This window comes from Tachysurus fulvidraco, chromosome 1 (assembly GCF_022655615.1).
Source record: "Tachysurus fulvidraco isolate hzauxx_2018 chromosome 1, HZAU_PFXX_2.0, whole genome shotgun sequence".
Taxonomy (NCBI): domain Eukaryota; kingdom Metazoa; phylum Chordata; class Actinopteri; order Siluriformes; family Bagridae; genus Tachysurus; species Tachysurus fulvidraco.
Genome location: NC_062518.1, coordinates 27600357 through 27624768, shown reverse-complemented (window position 1 = coordinate 27624768; position 24412 = coordinate 27600357). Strand labels below are relative to the sequence as shown.

The 24412-nt window shown below is 41.5% G+C and overlaps 1 protein-coding gene across 28 annotated transcripts in view; it reads right to left on the bottom strand.

Annotated features, from left to right (window-relative positions):
- The window catches only part of scrib (scribble planar cell polarity protein), a 72949-nt gene extending 49583 nt beyond the window's left edge, over positions 1-23366 (bottom strand). For 14 of the 28 annotated variants that reach the window (XM_047822699.1, XM_047822764.1, XM_047822713.1 and 11 more), the window contains exon 1: positions 22325-23365. In XM_047822699.1, coding sequence (XP_047678655.1) covers positions 22325-22483 — 159 coding nt within the window. In that variant the 5' untranslated portion in view covers positions 22484-23365. Of the gene's footprint in view, positions 1-22324 lie in introns of all 28 variants that reach the window. The other 14 variants (XM_047822728.1, XM_047822757.1, XM_047822778.1 and 11 more) reach the window with 5 other exon arrangements.
- Between the last annotated feature and the right edge of the window lie 1046 nt (positions 23367-24412).

Below are 24412 nucleotides of genomic sequence, written 5' to 3'. Positions count from 1 at the left end.
TTAGATTGTATGTAAGGGAATAAGCTTTAAAATGCCACCATCAACTAATACTTGTGTCCAAGAGGCAGAAATTTGGCAGGACGTGTTTGGAATAGATTTTTTTTTAAAAAAAGGCTCTTGGTCTGTTTTTAATCTAAAGGTGTGGCTTATGCGGTCATGTGCATTACAATGTAATTTCTCAGAAAAGAAATTTGGAGAAGTACAACTTACTCAGTTAAATAACTGGTTCCAGTTTCTTGATGTGGTGCTCAGCTGATGTGTCCCATGCTACTAGAGACACGGTCAGCCACTGCGTCAGACTCTTCATACATCAACCTACAGACACCTACGATAGGCTAATGTTGCCCTGACAGAAGAGACACTGACAGCATGACTGGTTTAGCTCTGCTGGACAGCTGCGTTCTCTATTCTAATCATTTCACATAAGAACTGTCAGTATGGATAATACAACTGCTATTTATCTCACATGCTGCTCATGCACACAGCTGAAGGTAAGAAATCCCAAATATTACAAACTGATGTGCATAAATATCACCTTATTTGGTGAAGTTAAGAATTTAAATCAGGGCATTGCGCATTATGATCAACACGAACATTGTCAGAAGGTTGGTGGCTTTCTGTCACACAAAACGTCTTAATGTATTTCCCAGTTGTTGTTCGGGGAAACACGTTGGTCCGATTTCTCTTTGAATAAAATCTCTACGTTGAGATCACCTATAACAGCATTAAGCAAACAAAACTGACTGATGATTCACTCCTTACGCTGAACTTAGCATTTTTATTGGTGTCTAAAGCAAATGACTTAAATGGCAAAGCCTCAAGAGCTGAATGTCCAAACAAGGCACCATCCCAAGCAATGGGGCACCATCCCAACCAACCAATGGGGCACAATCGCAGTCAGTGAAATCCCATGTCAGACGGCTGTCCCAGTCACATGTCACAACCTTGCTGTAAGCATTAAAGCCAGTCATCAGTAAGAGAGATGGAAGCTCCTTATAAACAGTTTATCTGCTTAGGCATGCTGAGCAGTGTACAGAAACACACACATATCCATGCACCTCCACTACCAAACTGAGAGAGTCATATTCTGAGCATTTTATAGAAACATTCTTGTGCATGGAATATGCATAAAACTATATGTATGCGTGAGTGATCAATAAAACCCCCATGGACTTAGCTGGCTTGGTCAAATGTACAATCTCTCAACAACAGGGTGTGAACTTTTCTCTTGAGGCAAAACCTTGTCTTTGACATTCCTAAAGCCCCTGCGTGACCTTCATGCTAATTGAATTGGAGGTTTTTGTTGAAATCAGAAGGAGAAAAAGAGCGGATCTCATGGCTATGTATAACCCGGTGCACAGACGTCACTCGGCAAGGAGATAAGAACAAAGCGTCATTGTGTTTGAGAGAAGAGGTCTGTCTAAGAATCATGTGACTGCTCCTTCCCAGAGGACACAGTGCTCTAAACCTGGCACTGACCAAGGCTGAAAGCCATGCGCTTCACCATCAAGACTTTCCCTATAGATTCTATAGTAAGAGGCAAACAGGCTACATATTTCAACGTTTGACAATGATTGGGGGGGGGGGGGGGAGAGAGAGAGAGAGAGAGAGAGAGAGAGAGAGAAAAAAAATATCTATATCTGTCTATCTATATTTATATATAAATAAATAAATATACATCTCCTTCAAAAACATTTAGACATCACCCTGTCCTTAAAAAAAAAAGTCCCTTACTGTGATGTGAACAAGAAAAACAAACGTCCCACGATCCTGACAAGTTCTGGCAGTTTCATGTGCTTCACTGTGGCACTGAAGGCGAGCGAGTGGACACGCCCATTAAATAAAAGAAAGTTAAAAAAAAAAACCTTCATGCAAAATAATGTACAACAATTCGCTCTTCGTGTGCTGATGTAGCAGCCACGTCCTTTATCAAATCCTCATATAATCCACAGAACATGACGAGTGCCAGAGCAGGCTAAAAAACACAAAACACCACAACACAGCAAAAGCAGCTACAGAAAAATGGAGTCTTTTTCCCCCAAACAAAATCGGTCCACTCTGATAAATAAAACACAAATTCTCATTATCCAAGAGCACAAACACACATTGTTAAGACTGTATTAAATTTACGTCTTGATTTTCAGTTCCCGCACAGACAGACAGACACACACACAGACACACACACAGACACACAGACACACACAGACACACACAGACACACACAGACACACACAGACACACACAGACAGACACACACACAGACAGACACACACACAGACAGACACACACACACACACACACACACACACACACACACACACACACACACACACACACACACACACACACACACACCTTAATCCAGGGCTGAAGCATGGCATTCACACAATGAGCTAGACTTCAACCCGAACCAGAAATCCTAAATTCATACATACAAACGAAACATTCCAGTGTTACGAAACAGTAAGAGGACACAAGCATGCTCCATTTGAGGCGTGTGCTGGGAGCGGATAAGTGCAAGACCGTTTGAGTGTTAAAGGAAGAGAAATCACTCAAGTCTGAAAAGCTGTAACACTCATTATACTGGTAGACTTGTGATATTAATAGAATAACTGTGCCGAGCAAAATGTAGTGCGGAGATGCTCAAATCTTTTAAAATTCTAACACGAAGAAGAAGAAGAAAAACAGTGTATGTAGATGGCATTTTTTCAGATGTGCATCAAGCAACAGTTTTTCAAAATGAATCAATCAATCTTGTGTTACTGCTATTAATAATAATCTGTTCCTCCGTAAAAATCTTTTTTTTTTTTTTGCTTTCCACAGAACAGAGACACCACAGTCCTGCCCACATGGTCGTACTTCCTCACAAGACCATGGCTCATGAACACACAGGTCATTTCCCTAAAACAGGGCATACGAGCGCAAGACGTTCACATGCCGTGTCCTTTCCCCTTCAGTGAGCTGCCTTTTCCACCTCACGTATTTTATTCACATTGGGTCTGACCTGCTGCTTTAGCTGAGAAAGCAGGAAAGCAGAATGGCATGTTTTGTTCATTTCTCTAAATGCAGCTCATTGTTACCGCTTGCTGTTTTTAATTGTTAGTGTATGTAGCTTAGCAAACATTCGATGCATGTTGACCATCCTTACACCATGATAATAGCTTGTATTTCACCACAATGACTCAAGTTCAGGAGTGTGAAAAGTCAAGCGTGTTCTCGGCATCCCACCTCACAAGCCCCTCTCTGTCTGGAGTAAAGATTTTTGCACACTTGAACATGAGCAGTGAAAGCTAATGTGACAGCCAGAACTCCTTTCTAGACACAGAGCAGAGACAGATCTGGGGATGTGGCTCATGGTTCGTTTCTGGAGCTTTTTTCTGCCACCCTGTAGCATACGGTCACTAAACTTTCAGCCATCTGAGTCGGCAGTCAGGTTTCAAATATTCTCCCTGCTACTGTAGTGAAACACTGGTGAAATGACCAAACTTCTTCCTTCTGCCAGTTTCACATGACATTACTTACTATAAGCACAACTCCATCACTGTGTCCTCATTTGACTACTAACACTAAAAGTACTCTACGAGTGGGTGCATACTTTTGAATGAGTAACAAACACATTGTGTCCCAAATGACAATATACACTAAGCACTTTGTGTCCCAAATGACAATATATAAGCACTTTGTACAGGTGTATGAATTTTTGCAGGCTAATATTGCCTCAAATGGTGAATTGTTTTAAGATTTAAAGCGTTTATCGTCATATGCACAGTAAGGAAACAAGTTTCCCAGTACAATAATATTCCTTCTTTGGTGTCCACAGTGAACGCCTGACACAAAAATGTAAAAAAGTAATATAAAAAAAAAGTAAAAATCAAACACACACACACACACACACACACACACACAAATTCAAACATAGTTTTAAAAAAAAAGAAACCAGGCAGCAGATTATGTAAATATAATATACTAAAATATACTGTTATCTGTATGTACAAGTGTAAAATGTTAACTTAAAAAAAAAAAAAAATACGCAAATAAAAGCTGCAAGTGTTGAACTGCATGAAGTGTCCAGCATTCCACATTTCATTTTTTCCGATTGAATAAGAGCTTCGTCTAGTTACCATGACGTGCACTTCTTGGAATTTTAAAACGTGAACACCCTACCCGTGCTATTCGTACGACACCATGTCGTAGACGCACCGATATGAACAGGTCATGTAACACAAGAGAACATTGTTTATGCTCTATATTTATTATTCTATACAGCAATTTAAAAAAATTTTTTTACACTTTGTGTATTTACACTTCTTTAAAATCTGTCTTATTTATACCTACTGTCAGAAAACTCCTCCTCGTTCACAACAGTTGTTGTTGCTGAAAAAGTGTCCACGCATCCACACTTTATATCCGCACAAATAGCTGAGCATCCTTGTACCATAGAGACACTCATCCATCGTGCTCCGATTCAGCTGCACTGTCTCTAATCTCAGATACTACTGAAGACGGACAATAGGTGAATTAGTGAGTAGCTAAAAACAGGTTTAACGTTAAAGACTAAGTGATATAAATTCTGCAAATACGTAGATGTAAACCCAAATGTAAAGATCTGTAGAATGTAAATGTAGAATGTAAAGAATTTAATATGATTTGAATGTTTTTAACTCATTGATCCCACCCCAATTAGCACCCATGTACACACCTTTATTTGATGTGCTAACTCTAGCAAGAAACTAATGCCTACACCATCAAAACCATTCGCCTTAATCAAGCATTAAGTAAGTTGTGCTTCATGGGTTACATTTTGCTTGTAAATCGATTGTATAGTGGACCTGAAACCTGGAAAATCTGTTAACAAAGAAGGCCATGGCCCATCTAGACAGACACACACAAAGACAGACAGACAGACACAAAGACAGACTGACAGACACACACACAAAGACAGACAGACACAAAGACAGACAGACTCAAAGACAGACTGACAGACGCACACAGACAGACAGACAGACGCACACAGACAGACGCACACAGACAGACGCACACAGACAGACAGACAGACGCACACAGACAGACAGACAGACGCACACAGACAGACAGACAGACGCACACAGACAGACAGACAGACGCACACAGACAGACAGACAGACGCACACGCAGACAGACAGACGCACACGCAGACAGACAGACGCACACGCAGACAGACAGACGCACACGCAGACAGACAGACGCACACGCAGACAGACACACGCACACGCAGACAGACACACGCACACGCAGACAGACAGACGCACACACACGCAGACAGACACACACACACACACACGCAGACAGACACACACACACACACACGCAGACAGACACACACACACACACACGCAGACAGACACACACACACACACGCAGACAGACAGACGCAGACACACACACACGCAGACAGACAGACGCAGACACACACACACGCAGACAGACAGACGCAGACACACACACACACGCAGACAGACAGACGCAGACACACACACACACGCAGACAGACACACACACACACACGCAGACAGACACACACACACACACACGCAGACAGACACACACACACACACACACGCAGACAGACAGACACACACACACACGCAGACAGACACACACACACACACGCAGACAGACACACACACACACACACGCAGACAGACACACACACACACGCAGACAGACACACACACACACGCAGACAGACACACACACACACACGCAGACAGACACACACACACACACGCAGACAGACACACACACACACGCAGACAGACACACACACACACGCAGACAGACACACACACACACGCAGACAGACACACACACACACGCAGACAGACACACACACACACGCAGACAGACACACACACACACGCAGACAGACACACACACACACGCAGACAGACACACACACACACGCAGACAGACGCACGCACACGCAGACGATCAAAATAGTGTGTGTGGCCTCTGGAATGAAAGTGGTGTAGAATCCAGGAGATTCCATTCATGCCTCTTTTTCCTTAAGTCACAACCCTCCGTGTGCCAATAAATACGCCCAGTATTGACTCACTAACCCTCCCACACACCCTGACAACTTCTGTGAAAATGTTTGGGGATGACCTTTCACCCAAAAGAATGCCGTGAGGAATCTCAGGGCTGCTGAAGCTGTTGATGCTGCACGCATTTGTGCATAAACAGGAAAGACGTGAACGCATAAGACGTGAAATACGGGGGTAAGACAGGGAATTTCAGACTTGATGGTGGAGTTGTGATATTCTCACACACGTTTCCCCTTCCCGTTTCCCTGGACCAATAAAACTAACTAACAGAATTGAAATACACACTTTCCCAAAACCAGACAGAAAGCAAACAGACCATTTCATCACTGTAACAAACCTATTTACAATGATGCCTCATTAAAAACCCCTGTACACATGTAGCCTTATATTAAAGCTGGTAAAAGCGTTTTTGGTACCAACCACCGAACCAGAGCAGGAGATTTGCCTATTTGTCATATTTTCCAATATCAGTGCACCAATCATGCAGTGTACACTTAATTTTTACTAAAATTTAATGCTCTGTATTACTGTGGTTATGTCAACAAGTCAACAGGTCACTGGTTCTAAGGTTCGTAGCCTCATAAAACATCCTTCTTATTATTTCTGCAGCTCACTAGTGCTACCGAAGCTGTCGATTCTCTGAGTAAATTTATGGCTGCTAAGGGATGTTTGGTTAAACGCACGCTATGGGAATGTAAGCGGACGTTTAAAGCCAGACTTACATCCAACTAAAATGCAAAACAAGCCTAAATAACTTTTAGCTCGAGCAACGATATGGCAGCATGGGATTTTAAAATCGAGTACCTCGGCAGCGGCAAGTACAGCATTTTATACGCCTTCCTACGAGTCACGATCGTTGTCAGCATCATTCGGTGTCAGACCTTATGACTGACAACCTTTAATCAGATCGAGAAGTCTCATATGCTGTGTAGAGTCAGGGTTAAACACATCAGGTCAGACAGATACATGTTAAGTCACTCGCTGACTTACTCCAGACGTCACAATGAAAACAAAAAGACAAAGATGCTGTTTACATGATCATACACTAACAAGACAGCTTAGAACTTGGCAGCTAGCAGATACAACATCGTAAACAGATCAAAGCCATTACTGAATGTGATCAAGCACAGATTTTACCTCAACAATCATGCATGGGTACATTAAGGCTGTGTTAATATGGCATCACTGTACAGTATATCTAGATCACAAACCTGAGAGAGAAACATATCTGGAGTAAAATGGCTGTTACTTGAACACAAGTATACAGTGCGACTTGCAAATGTAAAAACTCCCAAATACACATGTACCGGTTACGGACGTCTCAGTAGCCCTTTATGAAGCGGATTTTGTATTCAAGTTGTTAGCTCATCATTTATAGATGCGAGCTACGAGGCAAGGACACCTCAAATCACAGGGGGCAAATACAATGTTCAGCGTTAAACATCATGTTAATGGAGAACGACATTATTTTGTATCACGGCACTCACACGTACCCTAATAGCTAGAGACATATTATATATTTTATATTATTATCAAGCGTGTTATTGTACAGATTTCTGGCCTAGCAAAATCTGGACCCATTCTATGCTATGGGACTAGCTTACGGAGTTATTTACGACTTGTCCGTCCCTGTAGCAAGTGAACTAGTGTATTCGTGTACTACATATAGAAACAGTCCCATCTCAGAAATGAATGAGCAAATAAACAAACTCCATGATACAGGGAAGAGCAGCGGATCAGTGCAGAGTCATGCGACATCATCAAAACGCACACTCAGCCCTCGTTGATTCACATTCAAAAACGAATACAGCACTAATTGCATGTGTGTCTTTACTGGTAGGAATTTACAAGAAAAATCATGTGCTTGCAAATTCAAAGATTTGTGTCATTTTTGCAAGTTGAATCAGAAATTAAAAACAAAAACAAAAACAAAAAAAAAACAAAAAAAACAGCTGCACTAAAATCAAACATTCACAAATAAAAAAAAAACAAGCAAAATCCTGGAGGGACTGAAATCAAGTAATAACTATTTCCAAACTGCAAGAGATAAAACGTGAAGACATAAGTATTGGTACTATTGGTGTTGACAGCAACAACATGAAAAGACGTCTGATTAATGACGGGGTCACAAAGACCTGGTGGTTTTTCTGGATCAGATTAGTCTGTGTATGTAAACGTACTCATTCAGCAAAACTGCTAGTCTGAGGGCAGGGGAGATAAAAATGGGTTTACGTAAAGCTCTACTGCAACTGTGCTGACAAACTCTCCAAAACAGAAACACTACATTCCTCAGCTCACTCTATTATTCTCGTTTCCTGCCTGCCACAGCTCTCCCAGCAGACAGGAATCAACAAGACAAACACACACATCAACGAGCCCGAGCTCCGGCACACGTAATTGCCTCAGTAAACAGGACGCATTCTGGCTTCTCCTGTGCTGTCAGGATCGAACAAAAACAGACAAAAAGTGCTGTCTACAGCCTGCAACGCAAAGTGCTGCCACGCCAGACAAAACACACCCACGGCACGCTCTAGCTTTTTGCTTTATGCTAATGGAAGTGCATTAGCATGGTAATGTCCACAAAGCCAACTACATAAAGAGAGTTTAAAAGGAGGAGTACAGAACAAAGTGCCAGTCAAAAGAAAATCTTAACAAGAATATTTATGCAGCAAGGAGCCAGTGATCGGATGAAGTAGTTCTTTACGTCTGTGGACCTGCTTAACCCGAAGAGAGATCGGCATCAAAACTCCAGTAAAATATCATAACATATATTTCTGCTTGTGAAATCAAGACCAAAACACTAACGTTTCATGGACTGATTTTGTTTTTCATAGAAACCCAGAAACGGTTTCATGTGGCTGATATTTTCACTGTGAGAACGTCAAAAAACGCAGCAATTTCAAAATCTTCCTAATCATTACCGTTTCAGTTTCTGTAAAGAAGTGTGTGTGTCACTTTGAAACAAAAAGAGAAATTATCAGCCTCTTACCCTTTTCAGCAAAGAAAGAAAAAAAATCAAAGCGCAGGTTTTGGCGGGCTAAACCTTTGTTGCTTACTTCATAAATATTGATAACTGATGTTACGCAGATGTTACATGTTTAATGTTAGCTAAAGAACTCCACGCATTCTCTATTTACAGTGCCGGCTTGCTGAAAGTCAGATTTCGAAAGCACCTACAGACCTGTCAATCATTCAAGATTCATATGCTGACTGACTCATCTGCAGTTTTGGTAAAGGGGGAAAAAGACGGCTTGACTTTTGGTATATTTGTCATAACTTGAAGCGCACTCCCGTTGTAAAAGTACGGATGTATGTTCTTATCAGAAACACGTAAACATTGGCACTTCTGTAGCTGTTTCAGTTATGACTGAGTCTACCCGAGAGACCTAATAACCTAAACCAATTAAAATCACACGTTAGATGAGGTCACACAAAGCAAGCTGACAGGACATACTCTTCAGTCTGGGGCTGTTCAATGAATAAACAGAGATTTAAACAGCAGACATGCAAAGACGATGTCTGGGAAACCTCAAGGCCAAGAAGTCTACACGATTATTATTTTTTTGCTGTACACTTTTATTTCAGATCTTAATCAACATCGTCACTACACATAGTGCCGATACTCGGTGCATCAACATCGGGACACGATAAACAGGTGCTGAGAGAGCTTAAGGTTTATTTTGACTGAAAGTTATAGACATGTTGGGACAGATGTCCTGACTTTAAACTCTTAAGAGAGAAGGGCGGGTGAGAGAACTATTTTTACAGAGCGCATGTGCCATTCCAGTCGGGAAGTGCAAAATGACCTGCTTCAAAACGGTGGTTTCAGAATCAAATGCTGGGCGATCGGGTCAGTCTTCAAATACACCACAGAACGTGACCTGCTGTTACATCAAAGAAACATTAAACAGCATCACTGATATGCTTCCTGCTTGGGGGGGAATTCACGACCCCATGCAAGTGTGTTGCTTGATAAATCTTACATCCAGATGTCATTTATATGTAGGAGGGAAAGAAGGTCTTAATCGTTCCTAAGGAGATGATGCAAAACAGTATCGTATCAGCGTTACACACTCTGTAAAGATGTTTCCCTTATTTCAGGATGCATGAACAGCTTGATGGTCTATTTGGCAACCAGCAACATGAGCTCTATGCGGGTTTCACTTGCATCCTGTAGCCCTGGAAACATGACTCGGTGGGGATTTGCCATAGCGGAGCCTATAGCAGGGAGCGTTATGCGTGTCACGAAGGAGGACAAACACATATAGAAGGAACATAAAAAATAATTATACAGAACAGCTGACATCATTAAAACATGAGGGCACTACTGCCACTGCTCAGACATGGCCTCTTGAGTCAACAATGTATAATCATATCCCTGAACAGTCTGAACGTTCAACAAACATTTCTAAGAAAGTTGACCCCAGTACCTTTCCAAAGTCAATGGAAAAAAATATCAGCTGCTTTACGGAGGTTTTCAAACAGATTCTGCCATGGTTCACATGCGGGGCTGAAAATAAAACCAGTTCAAGAGAAAGAATAAACATTTGCTTGGTTTCTTTTTAATAAGCTAATGTGGGCTTTCATTATTTATATATGGGTCTAAAAGGCACAGAGCTGGATTCATGGATGCAAGTAATAACACACGGCCAATGGTGCGACAGCAAAATAAACCAGTTGATCGTGTTTTTGAATTTATAAACACACTGCACTTTGTAAACAGTTTGTAGTTAAAGTTAATGTTATGACGATCCATGAAACAAGTTACATTCTGTTATTGCATACAGCTTACTGTATCTAGCAGCTAAAAACAAAAAGAAAGACTGACAGACAGAAAGACAGACACACAGACAAAAAGACAGACAGACCGACAGAAAGAAAGACCGGCGGAAAGAAAGACCGACAGACAGACAGACCGACCGACAAAGAAAAAAAGTCTCATCTAGTGGTGGAAAACAGACAGTTGCAAGCGTACCTTTTTAAGCCAATTACCAAAAGCTAATTAATATAATGTATTCTGCATTAGGAGGCTTGTTTCATGTTATTCAGGTGTGATCAGTGTACATTATGATCAGCAACAATGCACAGATCATCAGAGATGTCTGGTCACTAAAAACTTTTTTCTGTCTTAATGGCTATTCGTGTTTTCGTCTACACTTAGTAACAAATTTATGATCAAAATTGATGGCACGGTTCTGAAGCACATGAATAAGCTTCGAATTGATTCAGTGTATATCAGAGTCCATAAACTGCATAATGGCTGACACACACAGAGCAGCAGAGCAAGACAAAGGCATCAATAATGACATGTCTTTCCAGGCGGGTGTGAATCCGGTCACACTGAGTTTTAATCATTGTGCCTGGATCATATGTGCTGGAGCCTGTTTACCCGGTCACACACATGCTGATTAAGCTCCTGCACTGGCAGTGAGCAGAATAAAAAAAAGGAGCGGTTAATGTAAACCGTCCATCGTCAAATGCTTCATAAGTTGGTCGCACGCAGCCCGATGCACAGAACACGAGTGTGACTATTTGCACTAAGAAACTTCTCAATTGGATAAAAATCTCTGAGAGACACGTTTTTAAAGAGTGGATTAAAGGCCGCTGCTGGAGGTCACCTGAGCCTGTGTGCCTCCATTTAATTTCAGCTGTATCCTTTTTTTCAGGTGAGAATGCATAAAGCTTGATTCAAGCTCAGACGAGGATTTCAACAGAGGCAGAGGGAAGAAGGTGGTAAACATTCTGCTGTGAATGGTGACTATCTTTGGGATTAAATTTGAAGTGCTTGCATGGAAGGCTGTTTATAGAGTCACACAAGCTTAACGCCAGCATACTGTAGGTCACCTGACGCCACCTTTATTTACCTGCAAACACAGCTGATCTGTCCAACTGCCTGGTATTCATGTGAAATGTTTAGGTATTGCGTTGTTCCAAAACAGGCGTACTCCTCTTTTTTGAACACACTCCATCCGCTTCAGTTCTTCCGAGTGAATCTAGCAAACTACAGAACAAAAGTGGGCAAAAAAAAGGGGGCTAATCCTCCTCCGGAATCAGACCACAGCAGGGAGGTGGGGCAGGATGTAGGAGGCAGCTAGTCATCTGTTCAGACAAAAGGTGATGCTGCTACGTGTTTCCAGCCAGTTAATTAGATTCTCCAGCCTCTTATGTTATAATCACCGCTGCACAACTGCTGAACTCTACAGCTGAGGCAAAAACTAAACTAGGACATATCCTACATGCAGAAAGCTGAAACTTTACCATGACCTTGTTGATTACTCTGGATTACACAATATCTCTGTCCCCTTCTCTAACAACCTCATTTAAATATACTTACTTAACGACGCTTTTATGCCAACGAGCAATGCAGCTGACGGTTAAGGGTCTTGCTAAAGGGATCAGGAGTGGTTTTCCGATAGTTCTGAGATTTGAACTGCGAGTGTTTCATGCCGTTTTTCAGAACAATGAATACCTAACAGTCTTCACTAGTTGCAAACTTGTCCAAGCTAGCTGCCTCTATAAGAAGAGCTGCTCATGCTGCATCACAGGGCAATGTAACACACTCTAAAGTAAGAACTGCCTCCTGCTCCTCACCAGCATCAGGAGTCAAACATCACTAGTTGAGTTGAAGAGTGTTTTGCTACGCAACATTTTTCCAGTATTTGCGAAATACACCGGCTTTCACGTTTCAGGTCACAGCGTTATTTACTCCCTCATAAATAATCAGCTACAGAATTTTGCCATTACAAACAACTGCAAACGGAAACATTGTAAATGGTTAGAAAACAAATCTAAGAAGCATGAATGTCGACATATAACACAGAATTAAGTGTCACACAGGCTGCGATGATGCTTAGCCTTAATCTACCTACCATCCAACCAAAACTGACTTTTAATTTAAAGAAAACTGGGAGGGAAAATGATCCTGTCTCGTCTGTATTCCGAACATATGCTTAGAACATCATATCTTGTACATGTGCTTAAAGCAGCTGCAATCCCCATAATGCATTTCTTAGTAAAAAAAAAAAAAAGACCTTTCAATATTTCTTACAATACTTTTCCATTGAATCTTCACTGTTAAGCCATTCTATTTAAAATATTAGTGCATTATTCCATATGCTTCATAATTTCCCCACTAATAAAACAGCAAAATAAACTATTCAAATTTAATAAAACACTCAGCTGTTAAGACAAAGAACAAAATGTCTGCAACGGATTATAATTACATGTATTGGACAGGAAACAAAATAAAAACAGAAAAGAAAGAAAAAAGAATAAACTAATTAGGTCAAAAAGGAAAGAAGACAGTCTGATCTAAATCTGGGTCTTTCCAGTCTGGGCCAGAGGACTGCTGGAGGAACAGAGAGTGAGAGTATGCGGGGGATGATGGGGATGAGTGGAGGTTTACTGCATAGCATACAATGGCAGCTGTGATTTATGGGCACTGCTGGGCCAGTTCTACAGGATACAGAGAGAAGCCAACCCACCAACCACACCCCCACCTACTGGGTTTCAAACAGAGGAACACACACACACACACACACACACACACACACACACACACACACACACACACACACACACACACACACACACACACACACACACACACACACACACACACACACACACACACACACACACACACACACACACACACACACACACACACGCCAATCAGACAGACAAAAGAGTGAAATACTGTCATATAATGGGGAAGCTGGATGATGGGTAGGAAATGACCGAATTAGGGTATGGAACAAGTCGTATATTTAGTTTTGTATGGCCAAGCACTTTCAAGCACTTATGTTTAAATAGAACGACAAAGCATCGACAGCAGCCAATAAATTTAATACTTCAAAATGTGTATTATAGTGATGTTATAGCACAATGTTGTTACGTTGCTTTCTTGCCCAGTCCCAATGGAACCAGCTCAAACTCTCTCTAATGCGTTTATGATTTTACAGAGTTACCTAATTGATACAGGATTGAAATCACAACAATGCTACAGTTTAGAACTGTGTTTCTCAAGTCAGTGGTTTAATTCAAGGCTGAGCTGTACAAAGACAGACATTTCATCCTATTGTGCTTCAATATCACACAACTGGATGTCTAGGAGTTAAAATATATGTACACAATGCATGCACTTTGGCTTAGCACAAGACTCCTAACTTTACATTACCCCACTGAACTATCATGATATTGCTTCTCTTTTACCAATGCAGCTAACATTCTCCTTGATCTGAATAATGTCAGTGTTGCACAGTGAAAAACACTCACCGTCTACATTAACAGGAACACATGCACATTCATGCTGTTATCCAATCAGCGAATCACGTGGTGGCAGCACATGGCATAAAATTACTAATATGGGTCGAGAGGGAATGATGAACTGACGTGAACATTAAAAATCACATATAAACTCTGCACCCTACAGTGCCAAGATGCTGGCACAAAACAGAGTGATTATTTGAGTTTCTATGTCCTTCATGGCGGCTCGAATGTCCAATGTGGACATTTTCTTCTGATCTCTCGTCTCAACGAGGTGTTCCAATATCCAAGGTTTAAGTCTAGGTCTGCTTCGATATGTTCATCAATAAACCTGCAGTCTGTTGATGCTTCTCTACAACTGCAATGAAAACTGAATTACTTGTCGGAGAACTTTTTCCTTCTGTTGCAATGATACAGCAAGCCTGTGCTTCCCATTAGTAAAGAGCACAGACAGGTAGGACACACGTGGTGCACTGTTCCCAGGTCTAGATGTGTAAAGATCAGTTTACAGGCATCACGTGAAGACCTCTGAAGAAAATGTGCCTTGCGTGTGAGAATGCAGGGTGTGTGTGTGTGTGAGTGATTAAGCATGCTTTCAAAGACAAATGAAGCCTTAATCTGGCTCAGGGTGGGGGGACAAAAGAAGGGATGTTGTGAAGTTGGGGGGATGGGCCTCATTCTGAACCGCATGCTGTTTGATAACAATGCACGTTATTGATCTTAGATGTCTCGTCTTATTTTCACTTTCACATACAGCATCAGTTGTGGAAAATGCGAAACGTTATCGAACCGATCGAGAACTACAATCTACACACGCTCAGCAGCGGTAGACTAATATCTCGGCAAACAAGACCACATGCTGAACAAAATGTTAAACAAAAGTGAAGCTCATCTTTCTTGACTTCTAGATGTTCAGTATCTTAATCACTATGGCCTATTTAGATTGATGAACCTTTTGATAAGTGGTGTAGTCTTGCATCTGAAAACAAGCTACCTGAAACCAAGTGCCTGTTGTCTATTACGCCCATTACGGTTTCGAACAAACGACTAACAAAACAATAAAAAGACGTTATAAACATGATGAGCACTGAGACTGAAAGCTTACAACTAGATCATGTACACCGACTGAATCTATGGAAAACGAAGTAAAATGCTGTCTCAGAGAAATTGTCATCACAGCAACGAAGGGAAAAATCAAGCAAACGCCACTTGCAATTTTTCAAATCGACTGCAGACGTTCAATAGTTAATAGTCACGGGTTGAATTGGGTGAAATCATTACAACACACATTTAACCAAAGCCCTCTTTGATTCACTTGTATTAAATGGAGTACAGCTATCGTAGAAAGTCATTACATGTGAAGAATCCTTGGCTTGCAGTATCACCAATTCAGCATGAGAACCTCTGTATGTTGCAGCAAAAAATTCACAGCATGATCGAGCATTTTTGACTGCAAGAATAAAATCCTGAAGGGTCTTCATGTGTAACCAAAAGATAAATACCTCTGTATCTGCAATACAAACTGAAATTTTTGACAATTGTTTTGCATTTATGTTCTCACATTCCTGAGTGACCTTCTACGTAGCTGCAGTTATCCCTTATTAAAAAACAAACAAACAAACAACTAGCTGGTAACTCCAGATGAGTTTTTATCAAGTTTACACAGCTGACAAACACCCGGTGAAATAAAAGCTGCAAAGTTTTGGATTTGCAACAGGGCGTGTCACATCACATTATCTAACCTGTCAATGCTCCAGATGATTCCGTAAATGTGCACAGCGAGCCGAGGAACAGGGTGGTTTACTTACAATATGTGCGAGTGATAGCATGTAAATGATTAACATGAGCTGGCCTGCTTTCCTGCAGCTTTTCTTGTGTACGGGATGCTGTGAATGTGCAGGGTTTATCTGCTGAGCTTTAAGGATCATCCACTGTGTGTAGTCATGGGGTTTCGTCTCACACACAAAAAAAAAATAACAATACAAAAAAAAGACATGCAAAAGGACAGCACAAGTTACGTTTTCCATAATGTGAAGCAAGATCAGGAGGTGCACGGTGACTGAGAACAGGAGGGCGTGAGGGGGGTTTTGTCTCTTCAGCTGCTTTGCTGCCAAATCAGAGCCTGAACAGTTGTAAGACCAGGATCCGATATTCACACTATTAATCCTATTTCCCCCACATTACTCCCTCCTGCTGAGGGGCAATTATAAACACTTCCTGTTTCTATGGTAAAAGACAATAACACTTTAAATATGGCTGTGATCGACGGCAAATACGAAGTACACTACGGTGCAGGCTTTGAGATTTTTTCCATACATTTACATTCAGTACGCATGCTGGTGTCCTTTTTCCACTTCTTTTACAGTGCAGGAAATAAAGACCCGGCTGTTCCTCTAAACAAAAACACGGAGTCTCTCCCAGGCTCTGTGTGGCATAATCACTCCTTCAATTGAATAAATACGGGTTCATGCAAACATTCTAGCAACACTCAGCGAAATCTCTCACGCTCTCCAGTCAACACTGTGACTGTGTTCTTAAACAGGGTGCGGCATGAAAACTGAAATGAGAACCTGCAAACATGAGGTGCTGTATCATCAAATCATTTGTTTCGGTCAGTATTAATGCACGTCACTAATGAACACAACGAAGAACAAGTGAAACAGAACAGAACTAGATAATCCGTTGTCCATCCTTGTGACTGATGCTTTTTAGCCAAAGCATGTGTTACACTCCAGAATATTAATTCAGCATTCAAGCACACCAGAAATTCCCATCTACCGAGTACAATGTAGTGAACAACAGTATTTAGCCGTAGGCATGTTCATAGCAGTGTAATAAGCAGAACTAAAGAAAAACTAAATCGAGTCTAGTTATGCCTGCCTGAAGCATAAGCCTCCATGTAGGTGTCACTGAGCACCGGGGTGAACATCATTAAACCCAGCAAGAGCAACTAAAACCTCCATCTGCTCAGACTGATCAACCAGGTTGCTTCCTCTGCAGTCTTGCGCTCGCAAATTAATTCAACCTCTCGACTAGTCAGACGGCCAGCAGTCACGGCCTTGGTTAAGCGAATACCTGTCAGTAAACGTTAAGCTGTTTCAGGCAGGACATAATACTGCCTGGCTCTCAATAAACGCTTCACAGAAATACAAAAATCCCAGAAATGTGTGGTGTGAAGCATGTCAGTATGTTGGCCGGTCATGATTAACACTCTTAACTAGGGAAGGGTGGATTAGAGTTCAAGCGGATTACACCAAATGGCAGAGCCACCACACGCTGTGCCTCACCATATGGCACGCTCAGGACACTACGACAGCTACAACCAGGGCACAAGCTGGTCTCCGTGAAGCATTAGCATATACTAATGCTAACATGCTCCGCTGATAGCGCAGTGATAAGTACGAGAGTGATGGTACATTGGTATGAAGCGCGAATCGAAATCTTAGTCGACTAACTGAAACAAATACACCGGTACGTTTTCTCTCTCTTGAGAAGATTTATAACAGCAAAAACAAATCTTCACATAAATGCTCAGGTCTGATGCAAGACCTTCTAAGCTTTACAGCATTGACAAAGTGGAGCTTTTATACCTTTTATCGTGTGATTCCATTCAAGTTTTCCTCGATGACACTCACAAGTTTGTTATTGTTTTGCATACAACAAAATACAACAGACTAAATGTCGGGTGCAGGCGGGAGAGTTAGTGTGAAGCCTGAATCTAACAGTCGCTCAGGCTGCACGCTGCTCATCCACACGTCCGGGTTACAGGTAGATGGTGAAAAATTGAGGGCCGAAAAGAAATTCGAAGAGAAAGGTGGGCCATCGCTGGGCCAAACATCGCTTACAAGAAATGAAAATGGGTCCGAAATCTGTGGTTTGAAAGAAAAATGACAACATCCTGCAATTTCTGGCAACACCGCTAATTTGGCCGGCATTTCAAAAAACAATCAACGCCAAGATGATTGCACAGAGTCCACAGTTGTCCATTCAGTTAAATAAAATAAAAAATTTAAATACTGCTGTGTACAAATTACTACAAATCATATTCAGACACCTAAAGATTGTAACTCCCATAATTCTGAGTCCTGGCAGGTGTGTTTAGCTTTTTGTGTTTTTAATTAGTTTGGGAAGCCTCTGTAAACTTAACGCTTCCTATTATATTATGATTGTACACTGCTGATGTATTTATTATGCCACCATGTTGTCTGACTGACACGCCTCCGGCTGGGAAAGTCAACGAAGACTTCAAGGAAAATCCTGACATTTCCCCCATAATTCTGAATCTGAAATACAATCTTTCTGACATGACTCAAATGCACCAAATGTCCTTAACCCCGTGCTGAGTAAGTGACGTAAAATCAGCACGCCTGCTCACAACACACGGGAAAGCAGCGACTCTGCTTTAAATCGGTCGCATAGGGTTAAAAATGTCATGATTCCGATTGTAAGGTTAGCTGAGCGCAGCATAAATTCATGACTCTTACTTTTGGGATGAACAAGACCTCTCTCTTTACTGCAGAACGAGCAGCATCCATATGCCAACAGTTCACACACACACACACACACACACACACGGGGCTGTGCTCTGAGCCTGAAGTGTCGCACTGCATCAGTAACTCGGTGTCATTGTCAGCATAATGTTGTGCACCTTTCTGACACCCTCAGCAGCCTCCACAACACATAACACACACCGTATATACACAGCCACCAGCACCTACTCCTGACTTGAGGCAGCCTGTACGAGTCACTTAGCAGACTGAGGCCACCAACTGTGACTTCTGTTGTTTAAACGCTACCTGTGATTTTTTTTTTTCGCTCGTCTTTCACTTAGCATTTGCTGGAGGCTGTGGTGTTCGCTTTTTACCCCTCCTACACGTCTCTCTAACCTCATAGCACATGCAGGCAGGTAGCTGACTTGCAACACAATCTTCCTCTCTCTCTCTCTCCCACACACACACACACACACACACACACTCCTACAAACAGGAGTGTGGATTAACAAAAGACTCTTTGGAGGAGGAAGTAACATAGCTCGAAGCACATTTCTGTAGTCGTGAGATTAATTTGTTCCTCTCTCCCCTCCTCAGCCTGCTGTCTGTCAGATATCTAAAACAAACAGACAGATCTAAAGTATTGACCCTCTGTCTAGCTCCAACTCGTGTGTCAGCTTAAAGGCAGAATTTAGTAGCAGTTCCATATACAACCTCCCATGAGTTCCCACTAAAGCAACATGACTGGTGGATAAACAGACGGCTCTTCGTGCTGATCGGTTGTAGTTCTCTTCCCCCGTGTTTACACACAGACTCGAGTTTCTCCTCAAACAGTTTTACTAAACAACTGCAGGAAAGTGAGGAGAACGCTGCCTGATATTACAGTGTGCTCTGGGTCAGTCTGAATCTAACCTTGGGCTTCCTTGTGAACTAGTCTTGAGTGGCTTGACTACAGCGAGAAAGTGATTTGACCCTGAATTGACCCGGCTGCAGGAAGTGCCTTTTGTTTCGCATTGCCTGCAACTTTTTGTTGGATTTATTTCGTTACACGTGAGCTGCTGTTCTGTCCTATGTGGTACAAACCGAGAAGACGAAAGTATTAAAATCCTTCTCATGGCCAGATCAGATAGCTATCGGAAGGTCGTGATGGGCTTTAACAGGAAACATGGCACACACAACGCTCTTACACACACACAACGCTCTTACACCAAACACAGGTATGGTTATAATTACAGATTCCAAAAGCACTGTTTATACTCACCATAAACACTGTAATCCCAGTGAAATATTTGTTTATATGTGCATTACATATATTTAAAAACAAAATTTCTGTACATCTTAAACATACACACCACTGCACCACATGTCTGTGATATTCGACTGAGAATAGAATCGGCTTCAAGCGTTTACGTGGCTAATTATTTCCTATTTAATGGATTATTCACAATCTCCACAAAACCCCTTTCAATTGGAATTCCATTAAGATCGAGCTTACTTGAACCGGCTGGAGCTTTTCGATCCGACTTAGGTACAGTCGAAGTAATAAGTTTACATATACAGTGCAGAATCTGCAAAATGATAATTAGGGAAAAAATGAGAGATCATAAAAATCTCTTACTATTTTTATTCAGCACTGCCCTGAATTTTTGCAGGTAGTCCAGGCACAACTAAAATTGAACCAGGTGAAACATTTACGTGTGCTTTATTCTTGTTTGCCCTGAGCAGTTAAAGTGCCCACAGAAAATTCCTCCCACTCTTGCACTTTATTTACTTTTCCAGCATATTCTGCATATTCAACCCTTTTCCAGAAGCATCAATATGCTGTTCGGTCCCATCTATTTACACTTAGGACAACCGAGGGATTTCGTACACTGTGTAAACATTCGGTTTCTCAAGAAGTAATATTAAGAGCTAGGGGTGTAAACTTTTGAACAGGAAGACGGATGTAAATTCACTCATTAGCAGATTCAAAAATGTGTATATACATTTATGACTTCTATTGTATCAGTCTGATTACTAACTGATTATGTAAACACACTTGTACATAAAGTGGCCAAACTGCAAGCCAAAGCTGGGAGAGGTGACGTGTGTGTGTGTGTGTGTGTGCATGCGTGTGTGCGTACAAAGACATGACAATCATGTAGACAAGGTTTTGTGTGTATACAGTAACATTCTGTACACACATATGGGGCAGTGGTGCATTTGTTTATTTCCACTTTACAAATGTTTTGTTTGTAATATATGTAACGTAAACATATATTTAAATCGAGTTACAATGTTTACGGTGCATATAAACAGTACATACAGAATATGCTTTCGGATCGATAAAACTCTCTCGTGTGCACATACTCAAGTGTCGTATTTGTGCGCGTGTTTTCCAAAATGGTTGTTTGCCATTTTTCCAGCCAATACGTCGTTCTTCATCGAAAAGCATTCTTAAAAGCTCTCAAAACATCTGCATCTAATAAATACCAAGTACTAATACATTGTGGAAGACATTCTGCTGCAAAAAAAAGTGTTAATATTCCCTATGTATGGAAATTTTAGGGACACCCTGTACTTTCATTTGGAGACTGAAACCAATTCAAAGAGCAAACAAAACACAGGGAACCATTTTCGCTTCAATTCAGAGCTAAATAGAAACTGGTCTATTAGGTATGAGCAGCATGGGGAAGGGGGGGGGAGGCTGAAAGACTGGAACTGGTGTCAAATTTGATTGTTAAAATGCCTCCTGCATGCGGTGTTGACTGAATACACACGTCTGTAGAGAGGTTTAGAGAACTAAAGCCTTAAAGCAGACTGCAATCATAGCTCTGATACATCAGTGACCAAGAGAACCCTCTGTAATGTAATGTGCAAAGAGCAAAAATAGTGCACAAAACAGCATGTAAAGAGTTTGATGGATATACACACTTCCAATATATAGCCATCAAACTGTTTACATGCTGTCTCACATTTCAGTTGACTGCTGTTTTGCACAATACTTTACAATACCTCATGTAACTGCTATCATACTAATGTGTTCATTCCAGTATTTCTGCACATGCAATACTGTTTAAACATACAGTATTTACACTGGTCTTGTCTGTCTTTTGTCCCGCACTGTCTTGTCTGTCTTTTGTCCCGCACTGTCTTGTCTGTCTTTTGTCCCGCACTGTCTTGTCTGTCTTTTGTCCCGCACTGTCTTGTCTGTCTTTTGTCCCGCACTGTCTTGTCTGTCTTTTGTCCCGCACTGTCTTGTCTTGCACTGTTTGCACAGATGCACTTTATGTATGTAGGACTAACTTACTAAGTCCTTATAGCCCGGTCTTTGTTCTATGTAACACTATGATCCTGGAGAATCGTTGTCTCATTACAGAGGTACTGTAACAGCTATATATGGTTGAAATGACAATAAAATGCTTCTTGACTCTTGACTTGATGCAGCAGTGATCGACTCCATACCCAGATATGATCATGATGATGTAGTAGAGCTTCTCTTACCTTGGGAAGTTCTCTGAGCTGGTTGGCATCGAGCAGGAGCTCCTCCAGACTGCGTGTGTAGCGGTAGATCTCATCGGGGACGGCGTTCAGAGAGCAGTGCCGTTTATCCACCGACTCAACGTGGCGGTTACACCGCCAGAGAGGGATGCACTTGAGCATGGCGGGCCGCCGGGGGGCTGATCAGGGCCTCCGCATTAGAGAAACGAAAAGGCGAACACGGCTTGTGGGAATCCCAGGGACAGCTTTTTCACTTCCAAAGCAGAAACACTACAGCTTGAGCGTCCAGTGAACCAAACTCCAAACCGATTTATCTTCCTTTGAGATGAGAAATTCAACCCTGTGTCCTTTTTGGGGGGAAAGTTTCCGTTTCTATTTCACTCACATCTCTGATTTAAAACAACCGTGAACTGTTAATGACCAAGTGACCGACACCTGAAATATTCTGCTTTATTTCAACAACAACTACAAAAATAAACGGTTTCCTTTGAAATCCTCCGTCGGGTTTTAAAGACCCGCATGTATGAGATGCAGCACAGAGCTGCTGCTGCTCTGCTGCTGTTGTTATGATGATGTTGTTGTTATGATGCTAGTCTCTCATGCTAACTCGGCTGCTAGCCAGAGGTTTAAAATGTTCACGTTTAGCCAGTCACCTAACACACCGCTAAACGTGTGATAAAACAACAACGACTCTATAGTCTTAATAAAAACCATTAGACAGTAAAATGTTACGGTATGTAGATGAACTGAAACAGAGCGGTCAGTTACTTAAGTAGCAGCTCTTCAGCCGTAACGCAGCTCTTCAGCCTCCGCCGGCTTTGTGTCCCTCCGCAGCGCCAAACAAAGTCCACAACAAACAATATCTATTTCGTTGTTACTCATCCGGCTACAATTAATCTCGCTTACTGCGCCTCTCACGCGCCAGGGAGTTTCCAGCCTTATGTAGCCAAAGCTTAAGCTACTGAGTCAACCAGAGGTTCGCGTTTACAAATCCATTCCCCAACTACGCCTCACCGTTTTTGACTACACAGAGTCATGTTTATTCCACACCCGCATTCGGTCAAACCCCGCCTCATAATCGCCGTCGTTTTAAAAAGCTGACCAATCCCGGTGCAGTACCTGATACACGACTAGCCAATCGTAGCAGAGAAAATAGGGCGCTCCGGAATACGAGTGGGAAAAGTAAATATTTTTTTCTTTAAGCGTCCTCTGGCGCAAACGGTTGTTTAAACGTCGAGTCAGATGATGACGCCTAGCGGTCAGGAGGACCTGCTGATTCTGATCAGCAGATTCGCAATATTATAAAATGGCTTTGTCTATCAAAATGTAGGCTAATAAATAATTTATAGTATTATAATACAGTTTTGTTGTTGTAATGGCGTGTTTATGAAAGGGGGGAAATAAAATGGGGTCAGGGTTAAAAATAAATATGAATTAGTTTGCAAATTTAATAAAAAACAAATACAAACTTCTTGGATGAAGATTTAATCATTTATCGCATTTATACACCTGAGCAATTGATGCCTTTAGGATTTGAACTCACAACCTTCCAACTTTAGTCTAACAGCTTAAACACTAAATTACCGATCCACAGAGTTTAGTCGATGCGATTAATGAAGGTATAAGTATCATAAAGGAAATTGACATAGTATAGCATAAAGCAAAGGATGATGTCAACAAAAGCGGGGGATATATGACCTGACTGTTTGGAGCTTAAAGCTCTCATCAAGGGTGTTAACACTGAAATAAATATTGTTTGGTCGTGTTTTGATATTTTTTCTAGATATAACGAGGAAGCAATTGTCATTTCTATCATTAATCTTGTGCCTTAATTATTGCAAGCAAAAGCTTTGCGATGGACTCACGTACTAGTTACTACAGTGCACTTATTAGTTTGTTACGTAAATGTGACTCCGTGGTTTGTGTTCTACCAGAATCCCATGTCTCATCTCTCATAATTCACCTCCCACACATTTTTTGTGTAATTATTACTTTTCAGCTTATTATATATGAGCAATCAGGTGGCATGGTTGCTTCACACCTCTAGAGTTGTTTGCTTGATTCCCACCTCTGTCCTGTGTCTGGAGTATG